The sequence below is a fragment of the Chlamydomonas reinhardtii genome, chromosome 17, assembly GCF_000002595.2.
Source record: "Chlamydomonas reinhardtii strain CC-503 cw92 mt+ chromosome 17, whole genome shotgun sequence".
NCBI classification, from domain to species: domain Eukaryota; kingdom Viridiplantae; phylum Chlorophyta; class Chlorophyceae; order Chlamydomonadales; family Chlamydomonadaceae; genus Chlamydomonas; species Chlamydomonas reinhardtii.
Genome location: NC_057020.1, coordinates 6,500,377 through 6,513,243, shown reverse-complemented (window position 1 = coordinate 6,513,243; position 12,867 = coordinate 6,500,377). Strand labels below are relative to the sequence as shown.

Sequence of the window (12,867 nt, the reverse complement as noted above, 5' to 3'; positions counted from 1 at the left end):
GCAGCGCGTCTGCCCCTGTTCAACCTTGTAAGGATGATTCCTAAAAAAAAAAAGAAAAGGAAACACCAGCGCTACGCACTCGCCCCGCCCAAACCCACCCCACCCCCACAAGTCGGTTGCTTAAGCAACACCCCAGGAGAACCGGCAGAGGAGACACAAGCAGAAGACTAAACGGGCCAGATGTGGCGCTGACTAAGTGGGCTCCAGCCCGCTGCAAGACGCGCTGTGCAGGAAGGCCCACAGCCGCCCAGGCGCTGCGACGCCAGCCAGAGCTAAAACACATGGGCGCCAGATCAGCTGATGACGATAGTACACCACGCCAGCGCTTGGAAAGAAACGCCGCCCAAAAGGAAAACTAGGGGGCCTGCACAGGTGATGCAAGCGTCAGCCGCAAGTTCAACTTCGGTGACCCACCCTGAACTACCTGAACCTCCTCCACTTCACAAAGCGCGCCACCCGCCGTCCAGATGGCAACAAAGTGCTCCAGCTTAGCCGCCTTGAGCTGCGCGGTGAGAAGCTGTGTGGGCAGAGCCGACATGGTTTCAGGGGTTAGCGTGGCGGCAGTGAAACGCAGCTGCATCACCCTGCGCAGCTCGCTGACCACCTCCCGAACCACATGCTCCGACGTCTGCTTAGCAGGCTCGCGGGACCAGTACGCACACCAGACGGCGTACAAGAAGGTGGCCCGCAAAGTGCTCCACAGCAGCGCGCCCGCCCCCCGCGGGCCTGAGGCCCACATACCCATGCGGTCCCCCAGCATGAAGCCCGCGTCCGTCACTGGCGGCGCCGCTGCCTGGGGCGCAACGCAGGCCCACAGCTGCTGTAGCCACGTCCTCGCCTGCACATAAGCTGGACACTCCAGGAAGATGTGCGTCAGGCTGGCCCACGCCCGCGGGCCAGGTGGCCCGCAGGCGGGGTGAGGACAGTGCGCCCCCAACCCCCCGCACCCCGTGGTCACCCGTGGACGAATTCCCTTGCCCGCCCTGTACAGCCCGCAAGGCAGGTAAGCATGTTGTAGCCGGTACACCAGCACCTTTGCCCCCCGACTAGCGTGACTGTCCCACAGCCTCCGCCACGTACCCCGCAGAAGGGACGCATCCGGGGGCGGCATGCGAGGGTCGCCCTCCACCGCCGCCGCTGCTGCCGCCGCCGCCGTGGCAGGCCCCGTGCTAGGTCCCGCCCCGCCCGCCGCCTGCTCCTGCAGCCGCGCGGAACGCCGCGGCCCCTCACCCGAGTGCTGGAACGGGGACGCATACGACTGCAGTTCTCTCGCCGGCGTGTTCTGCAGCCCGGCTGCCGCAGAGGTGCGGTGGAGCCAGGGGTCCAGAGCCACCGGGTTATTGTTGAAGTGCTGCGCCGCCGTGGTGGTCAGCTGCGCCGCTGCACGCTGCCACTCCGCCTCCCGCTCCGCCAGCCGCGACTGTGCCGCCGGCTGGGTCCCCGAACCCCCCGCCTGCTGTGCTGGCGCCGGGCACGGCATGGCTGCGGGGCGGGCCGGAGCCGGAGGTGCGGCCGGGTTAGCCGCGGTGATGGCCCGCCGCACGTCCCGCACCGTGTAGTCCGCTAAGCTGACACCCGCAATCCGGCAGTTCTCCGGGTGCACCACCACCCCAGCCTCCGGCGCCAGGAAGTACGGCGCCCGAGGCCACGCCCCCGCCCGGTCCCCTGGTGATGCTGCATCGTACGCCGCCCGCTCTTCAAAGGTCCACAGGTGCCGCGGCTTGCGATGCTGCAGCACACAGGCAGGCTGCCACGCCCCATCCACCGCCGGGGGCAGCACGCCAGGTCCAGGCTCCAAGAGCCGCCCCGTGTAGTGGACGTAGGACACAGCCCCCGCAGCATTAGCCACCCACAGCTGGTCCAGGCTAACCCGCCACTGTGGCGGCGCCGCTGGCGGCTGAGTGGCTGGCTGCGGTGGATGCTGTTCCACACCCGCGCTCCGCACGTTTTTTTTTGAGGAATCATCCTTACAAGGTTGAACAGGGGCAGACGCGCTGCCCCCCTGCTGCCTGAAAGCAGCCTGGTCCCCGAGACCAGAACCCTGACAGGGCAAGAAGAGAAGAAAAGAGAAGAAAACGGAAAGCAAACACCTCGAAACCGCCACCAACCACCCCCATCCATCCCACCCCACCCCACCCCGACCCGGCAGACAGAGCAGGAGGCTGGCCCCCCCGCCCCCCGGGAGGGGTTGCACAAAAACACCGCCAGACCTAACCCAAGCACCAACCTACACCACAGCCTAACCGCAAGAACCACCACCACCGCGCGCCAGAAAGGAAAACACCAGTGCTACCATCACTCGACCCGCCGTAACCCACCCCACCCCCACAAGTCGGTTGCTTGAGCAACACCCCAGGAGAACTGGCAGAGGAGACACAAGCAGAAAACTAAACGGGCCAGATGTGGCGCTGACTAATCGGGCTCCAGCCCGCTGCAAGACGCGCTGTGCAGGAAGGCCCACAGCCGCCCAGGCGCTGCAACGCCAGCCAGAGCTATGACACATGGGGCGCCAGATAAGCTGATGACGATAATACGCCACGCCAGCGCCCTGAACCTCCTCCACTTCACAAAGCGCGCCACCCGCCGTCCAGATGGCAACAAAGTGCTCCAGCTTAGCCGCCTTGAGCTGCGCGGTGAGAAGCTGAGTGGGCAGAGCCGACAGGGTTTCAGGGGTTAGCGTGGCGGCAGTGAAACGCAGCTGCATCACCCTGCGCAGCTCACTGACCACCTCCCGAACCACATGCTCCGACGTCTGCTTAGCAGGGTCGCGGGACCAGTACGCACACCAGACGGCGTACAAGAAGGTGGCCCGCAAAGTGCTCCACAGCAGCGCGCCCGCCCCCCGCGGGCCTGAGGCCCACATACCCATGCGGTCCCCCAGCATGAAGCCCGCGTCCGTCACTGGCGGCGCCGCTGCCTGGGGCGCAACGCTCGTGGCCGACTGCGGTCGCCAGCCGGGCAGGCAGCCCCGCTGGCGCTGGCGCGTCGCTGTACACCCACGCCCACGTGGTGGCGGAGTCCGGGCGCACATGGGTAAGCAGCGCCCGGGTGAGCGTCTTCCAGGGTTGCCGGCCTGGCTGGGCAAGGAGGGCGAAAGTCTTAGCTTGCACGGCAGACAGGAATGCAGGCAGGTCGACGTGGTTGACACCCCCATCCTTGTACGGCAGACAGGCCGTTTCCCGCTTGGGCAGCAGGAGCGGGTTCCCATGCGACACCAGGCTGGCGTCCTCAGCGTGCATGGAGGGCGCAGCAAAGTGGTCCACCAGGTCGGTGAGTTCCTTCAGCTGCGCAGGCGACGGGTTGAGGAAGCTGAAGTGGTAGGCCAGCTTTGCCGCCAGCACCTGCTTTGCAATGTGCACACGGCCAACGAGAGTCAGAGACAGGGCAGCCCACAGACGCGCCACAAACGCCATGCCGCGAGCCCGCCGGGTGTACAAGTCAGCTGCAGCCGCATCCGAGTCCCACGACAGGGGCACACCCAGGTGCGTCACGGCGCCAGTGGTAAACGGCACCCCCGTGTGTGGGCAAGGGCCCGTCAGGTGCGCAAACCTGCCAAGGCCCATGGCCTTGCTCTTGTCCGGATGGACACGGGTGTTGGACGCGCGGCAGAACAGCCCTATGGCAGCAAAATGGTCGTTACCATACACTTCACCATCATAGTTGATCGTTACGGGGTGCACCCTGTAACGACCCCCTAACGATCCGCAGGCCCTGACTATGTAGCGAGGTAACCCCCTGGTAAAGGCATACCATGCGCCGAGGTCACAAGGCATTGTCATCGCTTACAACTCATGTAACCTGCATTGTTACCTCAGACAGCAGTGTTAACCACCTGTTCGCCACTCCGCGACGCATGCTCTAGGTCAAGCCGTCAGTACCACCTGGAAGCCTACCCTCCCTTGTGCATTGCCCCTGCATCCCTGGTCATGTCAAGCCGTCGGTGCCACCTGAAAGCCTACCCTCCCTTGTGCATTGCCCCTGCATCCCTGGTCATGTCAAGCCGTCGGTGCCACCTGGAAGCCTACCCTCCCTTGCGCATTGCCCCTGCATCCCTGGTCATGTCAAGCCGTCAGTGCCACCTGGAAGCCTACCCTCCCTTGTGCATTACCCCCGCATCCCTGGTCATGTCAAGCCGTCTGTGCCACATGGATGCTTAACCCTCCCTTATGCCATGGCCCTACATCCCTGTTCATGTCCTGCGCACGGCGGGCAGCCGCCGGCGGGCACCCTGACGCCTGCCAGCAGCCTCCTCATTTCCAGTCTGCCCAGCTGCCTCAGCACCAGTCACAGCTGCCTCGGCGCCAGTTGCAGCTGCCGCAGCACCAGTCACAGCCGCCGCAGCACCAGTCACAGGTGCCTCAGCGCCAGTCACAGCCGCCGCAGCGCCAGTCACAGCTGCCGCAGCACCAGTTGCAGCTGCTGCAGCACCAGTCACAGCTGCCGCAGCACCAGTCACAGCTGCCTCGGCGCCAGTCACAGCTGCTGCAGCGCCAGCCGCTGGTGCCGTCAGGTTGCCGCCTGCCGCAGTCGCCGGTCCCACAGGCTCCTGCCCCTGCCGCTGCTCTTGCGCTCCTGTAAAGAACCAACGAAGTAGTTAATGTATTGTGTATAGCAGCAGGCTCGGTGCATGTTAATCCTGCAATCCAGGCCCAGCCCTGCAGCCCAGGTCCAGTAACCCTGCAGCACCGCTGCAATCCTGCCTGGATGTTCTGCAACCCAAAACAGCACCCCTGCAATCCTGCAACCTAGGTGCAGCAAACCCACGACAGCATGCGCACCTGTCACTGGTGTAGGGGCACCCCCCAGGCACGGCGCCGGAGTTGTGCCCGGTGCAGGGTCGTTGTCGAAGTTGTACATGCGCGCCAGCAGCGGCGGGTTCTTGGACTGCACGTACGCCCACCAGCGCACATGCAGGGCGTTGGCGTTGTCCTTCATCACCTGGCGCTTCTCTGCCTCTGTCATGCCCTCCTGCTTCTCCTTGGGAGCCACGAAGGCCGCCAGTTTGTAGTCGCCGCCCCAGACGCTCTCTGTCGGGTGGGAATGGGATATGGCTGGGTGTGAACGGCATACCCTCCATTTGGTTGGAGCTGGTAATTACAATCAACCAACCAGCAGCACTGCCTTGACACAGACTCGAGAATGGCATGCCCCTCCACCAGCACCACACAGACTCGTGCTCACCGGCCTGGTAGTTGGTCGTGTAAGTCTCCACCATGCTCTCCAGCTTGGCCCAGACGGCACTAGCCACCGGCTCATTGGGGTCCATGTGAATGAACTCAAGGCCGAGGTCCTTGTTGTCAGTCACCTCCATAATCACGGCATTCAACCAGCCGCGCAGCAGCGCGTAGACGTCGTACCGGCCCGCGCCCTTGCTTCCCTTCTCGCGGAAAGCGTGGCTGAAGTCGCTCCACTTGATGCCTGCACTGCCGCAGCTATGTCCAAAACAAAAGCGAGGGGGGGATGTTGTAGTCAGATGGGGCCCATGTATCAAGTCAAAGCAGGCAGTCGTCTTACGTGCTAGGCGCTGGCACAATAACTCGTCTCCCTTCCCTGCACATCCCCACCATCCCAGCTCACATAAGCGCGTATGACTGGCTCAGCCAGCACACTTTCGTCAGGACCTTCGTCTTGATCCACAGCGGCAGGAAGCGGCCATCCTTGACAATGGCGTCAGGAGCCACCATCTTCGCCTCCTCCAGGAGCAGCTGGCGCTTGCCCTCCTTGGTGACCTTGACCTTCTGCTTCTTCTTCTTAGGCTCGTTGTCAGCAGCCGCGTCCCTACGACAGGGGGACAGGGGCACAAGAGTACTCGGACATGTTGGATTGCCCCAAGTTTGAACGGCAGCACCAACGGAAGTGTTATCTGCTCATCCCCTAGAAAGATATGTAATTGGTGGACTCACATGCGCTCGAACACAGGCCCGTATGCACGCAGCACGATCTCCACGAGCGCCTTCGGCTCCAGCACGTTGCCAAGGAGCTTGCGCACGTCGTCGCGGCCAAACTTCTTGTAGCTGTAGAACATGTAGTCTTCGAGCCAGACCAGGCCCTCACCCTGCTGGTTCAGGCAGTTGCGCAGCTTGGACAGGTTGCTGTCACTGAACGCTGAGTGCACCTCCTTATCCATTTTTGCAAAGAACTCCTCATTAGTGATGGCGAGCCCAGGGCCGAAGCCGTAGCCCCCTAGCGGACGCCTGGCCAGGCCTGTCGTTTGTGCGCGGTCACGGTCAACGGGCGCAAGACCGACTCCACGCGGCGCAGGGACGCCGCGCACGTATTCCCTATCGTTGCCATATGCGCCTTCATAGTGTCCGTCTAGTTCTTCTTCAAACCGATTGTCGCGCAGGCCCGGTCGGGTCATTTTGAACCGTCGATAGACCTGGCGGTGTTCAGTGTAATTGAGGTAACGCAGATACGTATACAAAGTGTGTGTATATGTGTGTGCGTGAAGGAGAGACTACTAAGTGAACTAGGCCTGCAAAATTCAAGCGACCTGCATGGACTTCCTCCGATTCCGTTCTTCTCTAGTTCTTAGCTCCGGGTATCACGAGGTGCAAGCATTGGTAATTGACCAATGCTACAGTATACTGCAGCGCGATACCCACTTGAAAACACTGGCGAAACAGCAAACATGTCCTCGATGTGGCGGCCGTGTTGTGTTATGTCATTGAACACCGAGTGGCTTGCACCTGTCAAGGAATGATCCATAATATGTGTTGGGTCTAATGGATGACTTATCAGCCTTGCCAGATACGCCGGCAAGGGACAGGCCAGCATTTTGGCCTCTTCCAGGTTCACCGCAGCAGCAGGCGGTAGACTCACCTCTTCTCAGAGTCCCGCATCTGCGAAGAAGGGGCTTTGGGCGCTTCAGTCCTGTTGCAGCAGGGCATCGTGGCCCAGGTGTGGCGGGCCAGGCTGCCCCGTCTCCCTCACCGCCGCCTGATGATGCTGGGCCTGTCAGCCCCAGGGCTGATGGTCAGGACGGCGATCCGGCCTTGGAGATTCCAGGTGCTGGTGAGTTGTGCATAGCCTGGCAATGTGGGCTTTTGCTTCACATGCTCACCTGGCCGCGCTTACCCTGCTCGCAGGTGTGCAGCCGGCTGGCGCACAGGAGCTTGAAGAGCTTGGAATCCCCCCTGCAGCAGCAGCCGCACTTCGCGACGCGTTGCAACCGCAGGAGTTTGAGTTGCCTGGAATTCCGGAAATTGGTGGGTGGCTGTAACCGTGTAGTGGGGCGAGTCTAGCCCGGGGCGCGGAAGCAGCCAGGTGGGGTGGCGGTGAGGTTGGGCTGCGGGTCAGGAGGCAGGGAGGTGGGTCTGGGGCGGTGGGTGTGTCGATGTGTGTGGGTGGCAGGAGGTAAAATGCGTTCAGAGTGGCACATAAGGATACGCAGTTGTTCCCCCATCCCGACATGTGGCTGGTACCCTTCCCTGGTGCCCCACAGACGAGGAGCGGCGGCTGTACGAGTCAAGGCTTCCTGGCAAGGATGGTGCTGAGAGAATTCCTCGCTTCGAGTCAGTCCGCATCCCTCAGGTGCCGATCGACCCTGACATCCGCTCCTTCCTCCTTGATGTGTGCGTGCGAGCACTGGCGCAGCGAGAGGCATCACCAACCACCACCGAGTCATCTGTCAAGGCAATGCTGGCATCGGTGTTCAATGCGCTGGATCGGCCAGGGGCTAGTGAGCGGGACCGGGAGATTGCTAGTTACATCCCCCGCACCTTCAAGGAGGTGCTCACACTGGTGACAGTGCTGGAGCCAGCATGCCGTTGGCCGCAGCTGTATCGCTACAAGATGTGCAAGTGCGGCTTTATATACCGTGGCGCACATCAGAGCGCCAGCGTCTGCCACGGAATCGTGAAGGCGCAGGGGGGTGGGGTGGAGGCGTGTGGGGTAAGCCGCGAGCAGGCGCGCGAGGTGACGTACAGCAGCATCGCCAACTACGTTGAGCGCGCGTATGCCAACCCGGAGATTGCCGCTGACCTCTCCAGCTGGCGCCAGCGTCAGGCGTTCCCGCGCATGGTGGAGCGCATTGCTGCCCGTGAGCGGGAGCGTGTGGCGGCGCATCAGGCTGCCAACGCCGCAGCTGGCCGCCCAGGCGATCCGATCCCTCCTAAGACGCCGGAAGAGAAGGCAGAGGACGAGCGGGACAGCCAGGCATCAACGGACTCCATGTTTGACATGGTTGATGGCGAGCTGGTGAAGGAGGCTCTGCGTAAGGATCCTGCGTTCGCCGCGGATCCGCGCAATCTGCTGGTGGTGTTGGTGTCGGACCCCTTCATCGTAAGTGCCTGAGAGGCCATGGTAGCAGATGGGTTCGCTATAAGCCGGTGTACCAGGTGAACCCCAACACAGCCCCGTGTGACTCGTGTTTGCTGCTCCATGTTGATCGCAGGTGCCTGCGGATGAGCACGAGCGGTCCAGTATCCCGTACCTCCTGCTGCCAGTGAACGCGTCTCCGGAGAATCGCCACCACCTCGGATTCGCTACACTCCTGTCCCTGATCGGTGGCAACGTCAAGCCTCCCGGCAGCAAGAAGCCCGACCCGCTCAACCCCAACCATATGATGGCACTCATCCGTGATGAGCTGGCCTTCCTGGAGAAGTACGGCATACGGGTGTGGGATGCGAGCAAGAACGAGTTCTTCATCTGCCGTGTCAAGTGTATCAGCTTCATCTCCGACTACCGAGGGCTCCACAAACATCTGGGCATGAAGGTGCGTTTTGTAAAGCTCATCAGGGATGGCGACGAGGAATTAGACACTGCCAGGCAAAGGCATGCATGCGTGCATGTGATAATCATATGCACCTCGTATTGCATTTTGACAGGGCTCGCCAGCCAAGTGCGCCTGCTTCAAGTGCTGGCACGAGGGCCATGTGGTGGGGCGCAAGGCTGTGTACCCGCACAACGCGGCGCACCTGCCATGCCTGCATGTGCTGCGAACCAGCCTCGTCGGGCGCCACGTCCCACCCCCCAAGAAGCCACCCAAGAAGCCACCCAAGAAGCAGGCGGCCGCGGGTGCGGCCAAACCACAGCCAACGCGTGCGACTGCACCAGGTGATGGGACACGTGCGGCCGCACCCGGGGCGAAACGCACGGCGGCCGCACCACCTGTGACGGGCGCGGCCGCTGGGGGGGGGAAAGCGCCTGCGTGGGGCCCAGGGTGCCGCAGGTGGCCGTGCCAGCGACAGCGGCAGCAGCAGCAGCAGCGACGGCGGCAGCAGCAGTGCCAGTGAGTACAGTGATGTTGAGGTGGAGTCCGAGGACGAGGCGAAGCGGCTGAGACGCCAGCAGCAGCAGCGGCAGCAGCAGCCACAGCAGCCGCGGCAGCAGCACGCTGTGCGGGGACGGGGCCCTGCTGTGGACCCCAACCTTGCAACACCACCGGCCCGCCGCACCAAGGCGGAGATGTGGTATGCATGTAACTCGCCCACCCCCGGTGCTTCGCTGGTGCCGGTTCCATGGAGGATTACACTGGAGGACCCCATTGGCCTTGCGTTTCCCCTGTACGAGCTGGACAGCTTCGACCCCATCGGTGGCATCAACTACGACGGCATGCACACCATCTACGGCGTCATGCGGGACACGGTGGTGCGGTATGTGCAGTCGTTCCGCAAGCGGAGTGCGGCAATGGAGGAGTACGACAAGAAGAACGACATCACCACCGTCAGTGGGCGTGGTGAGAAGGAGGGGTATGACAAGAGTCCTGTGTGGTACTGCTGTGGTTGGGTGAAGGCCTTGCTAGCTTGATGTGTGAGATCTGCCCATGCCTGCATCCCGGCCGTGGTACCGTATGTGCAGGTGCCGGCAAGGTGGTGGAGAACTTCCGCGGGGCCCTAGCTGTGATAGCAGCGAACGTTCCCCGTGCCATTGCCGGGCGCCTGGCCCGCCTCACCACTGCGGGCAAGAAGGCCAAGTCACACTCCTTCTTCCTCCTGGCTGGTCCCTTTGGTGCGTATGCGGTCAAGAAGGCTGGCATGCCGCCTCGGCTAGAGGCGGCCATGCTGTCCGTCGTGAATGCTTGCTCTCGCCTGTGGGACAAGGTCCAGCGGCGCTCACAGCTTGGGCAGCTGCGGACGGCTGTTGTGGAGGCCATCTGCCTGGTCGAACGCCACATGTCAGCGACGGAACTGGACATCAAGCTGCACAACTTGATGCACCTGGTGGACGGCATTGAGCAACTGGGTGAGCATTAGTGGTGCAGATATGGGTGCGGGTGGGCATGGGCGTGGCCGTGGGTGTGGGTGTGGGCGTGGGCGTGGGTGTGGGCGTGGGCGTGGGCGTGGGCGTGGGCGTGGGCGTGGGCGTGGGCGTGGGTGTGGGTGTGGGTGTGGGTGTGGGTGTGGGCGCGAGTGTGGGCATGGGCGTGGGCATGGGCGTGTGCGTGGGTGTGGGAGCTGGCATCGGTGTGGGTGCAGGCTCGGGCAAGGGGTAGTCTGTCTCGTGACTGCATGAAGACAAATGCTCATGCATCTTGGTTCCGGCGGTGCAGGCCCTCTGTTCACGCACTCCATGTTCAAGCCTGAGAGCATCTGGGGGCAGCTGGGCCGTTGGGCGCACAGCAAGCGGCACATGGAGATGTCCATGTTCTTCATGGCCCTGGACCGTGAGGTCAGCCTGCGTCTGCGGCAACTGCACCCCGCCAGTGTGAACGCCCCGCAGCGGCACAAGGAGGCTCAACGCCAGCTCTACGTGGGGGAGGAGGCGCGTGGAGGGCGTGCGGCGCCAGTGCTTCGCATTCAGGCCCGGCATGATGTAAGTCCCCTGGTGCAGTGGCTGCACACCGTTGCTCTCGTCTAGACTTGACAACAACACTGCATGCATCCAATGCTTCAGGCGGACGGGGAGGAGGAGGTGCCTGACGAGGGCGAGGCGACCATGTGGGATGAGGCCAAGTTCTTTGAGGCAGACCCCGTAATCTACTGGGGCCGCTTCAGCGGCTCGCGGGACTGGTTTGACGCAGAGAGCAAGGAGGTGAGGGCCTGGGGGGCGAGTATCAAGGGTGCTGCTGCGCAACCTCACATAGCTAAAGGACAGATGTTATGTTGTTTCATGCCAACAGGTGGAGGCCCTGTACGAGAGCGCTGGGCTGGAGCATGCAATGGGCAGTACTGTTCAGAGCGTGCGGATGCTGAAGGAGATTTACGTAGGCAGCGTCAAGCTTTCTCGGGGCTCGTGGTTCATGTGCCGTGCGGCGAACGACCTGCCAGACTGGTGGTTTGGGCGTGTTGTTGAGGTTGTACTGCACAAGGGCGCTGACGACACGGAGCGGGCACTTGTGCGGGCCGAGTGGTTCACTGGAGCAACGAAAGAGGAGGCTGGGGCAGTGTCGGTGCCTATTTGCGACCAGATTCTCGCCCCGGTGGTGGCATCGCGGCCTGCCAACATCATCGTGGAGACTGGTCCATGGTACCTACCGGAAGCCATTGTGCCATGGCCGTGCCATCTCGAACCGCACCCGGGCAACCCCAATGTCCAGGTTGCGCTGGCACGGCACTGGCACATTCTGCGCAACCTGTTCCCTTACCCCACCGTAGCAGACGCCGTCCGGGTCAGCAGGCCTTTTCCGTAGCAGCGCAGGTCGCAAGGTGTGCTCGGCACAGCACTGCTTGCAGCAGTAGGTAGGCAGGAAGCCTGCGTGACGTGTATATGAGCAAATAGGGAGCGCCGGAGTAGGTGCTGGGAGTATGTTGTGTGCTTGCGACGCGTACAGCCCTGTGCGTGTGCATGCCACGGCGGGCAGCGGCGGTAGCAAGTAGTTCTAATACTGACAAGGTTACCTAGGCATGGCACTGCTTGCAGCAGTAGGCAATGAGCGCAGGCGGGAAGCCTGTGTGACACATACGTGAGCAAATAGGGTGGGCTGGAGTAGGTGCTGGGAGTATGTTGTGTGCTTGCGACGCGTACAGCCCTGTGCGTGTGCATGCCACGGCGGGCAGCGGCGGTAGCAAGTAATTCTAATACTGACAATGTTAGGTAGGCACAGCACTGCTTGCAGCAGTAGGCAATGAGCGCAGGCAGGAAGCCTGCGTGACACATACGTGAGCAAATAGGGCGGGCTGGAGTAGGTGCTGGGAGTATGTTGTGTGCTTGCGACGCGTACAGCCCTGTGCGTGTGCATGCCACGGCGGGCAGCGGCGGTAGCAAGCAGTTCTAATACTGACGAGGTTAGCTAGGCATGGCACTGCTTGCAGCAGTAGGCAATGAGCGCAGGCAGGAAGCCTGTGTGACACATACGTGAGCAAATAGGGCGGGCTGGTGCTGAACGTATGTTGTGTGCTTGCAACGCGTACAGCCCTGTGCATGTGCATGCCGTGGCGGGCAGCGGCAGTCGCAAGTAGTTCTAATACTGACGAGGTTAGCTAGGCATGGCACTGCTTGCGGCAGTAAGCAATGAGCGCAGGCAGGAAGCCTGTGTGACACTTACGTGAGCAAATAGGGTGGGCTGGAGTAGGTGCTGGGAGTATGTTGTGTGCTTGCGACGCGTACAGCCCTGTGCATGTGCATGCCGTGGCGGGCAGCGGCGTCAGCAAGTAGTGCTGTGCCGGAGCTGGGACGTAGGCTGGGGGCAACAGCAAGCTCACCCCGCACGCTGTAACAATGGCACATCCCGTGCGGCAGAATATTTAGCTGTGCCGGAGCTGGGACGTAGGCTGGGGCAACAGCAACCTCACCCCGCACGCTGTAACAATGGCACATCCCGTGCGGCAGAATATTTTGCTGTGCCGGAGCCGGGACGTAGGCTGGGGCAACAGCAACCTCACCCCGCACGCTGTAACAATGGCACATCCCGTGCGGCAGAATATTTAGCTGTGCCGGAGCTGGGACATAGGCTGGGGCAACAGCAACCTCACCCCGCACGCTGTA

General features: G+C 62.4%; 3 protein-coding genes across 3 annotated transcripts; 1 reads left to right on the top strand and 2 right to left on the bottom strand.

Moving 5' to 3' along the window:
• Positions 1-293: 293 nt before the first annotated feature.
• On the bottom strand, positions 294-3,635 carry CHLRE_17g743269v5 (uncharacterized protein). Its single transcript, XM_043072688.1, has 5 exons — positions 3,030-3,635; positions 2,726-2,941; positions 2,585-2,641; positions 1,081-1,921; positions 294-517 (listed from the first exon to the last, which is right to left on the bottom strand). The coding sequence occupies exons 1-5, from the start codon at positions 3,561-3,563 to the stop codon at positions 489-491; spliced, it is 1,677 nt and encodes a 558-aa protein (XP_042915147.1). The 5' UTR covers positions 3,564-3,635; the 3' UTR covers positions 294-488.
• A 135-nt stretch (positions 3,636-3,770) lies between these two features.
• On the bottom strand, positions 3,771-6,365 carry CHLRE_17g743250v5 (uncharacterized protein). Its single transcript, XM_043072687.1, has 5 exons — positions 5,904-6,365; positions 5,578-5,778; positions 5,182-5,432; positions 4,779-5,027; positions 3,771-4,572 (listed from the first exon to the last, which is right to left on the bottom strand). The coding sequence occupies exons 1-5, from the start codon at positions 6,125-6,127 to the stop codon at positions 4,190-4,192; spliced, it is 1,308 nt and encodes a 435-aa protein (XP_042915146.1). The 5' UTR covers positions 6,128-6,365; the 3' UTR covers positions 3,771-4,189.
• Positions 6,366-6,505: 140 nt separating this feature from the next.
• Positions 6,506-12,610, top strand: CHLRE_17g743200v5 (uncharacterized protein). Its single transcript, XM_043072686.1, has 11 exons — positions 6,506-6,769; positions 6,968-7,014; positions 7,089-7,208; positions 7,445-8,283; positions 8,396-8,716; positions 8,829-9,018; positions 9,173-9,679; positions 9,802-10,185; positions 10,493-10,755; positions 10,837-10,974; positions 11,063-12,610. Exons 1-11 carry the CDS (start codon positions 6,726-6,728, stop codon positions 11,570-11,572), a joined length of 3,363 nt encoding a protein of 1,120 aa, XP_042915145.1. The 5' UTR covers positions 6,506-6,725; the 3' UTR covers positions 11,573-12,610.
• Positions 12,611-12,867: the final 257 nt, after the last annotated feature.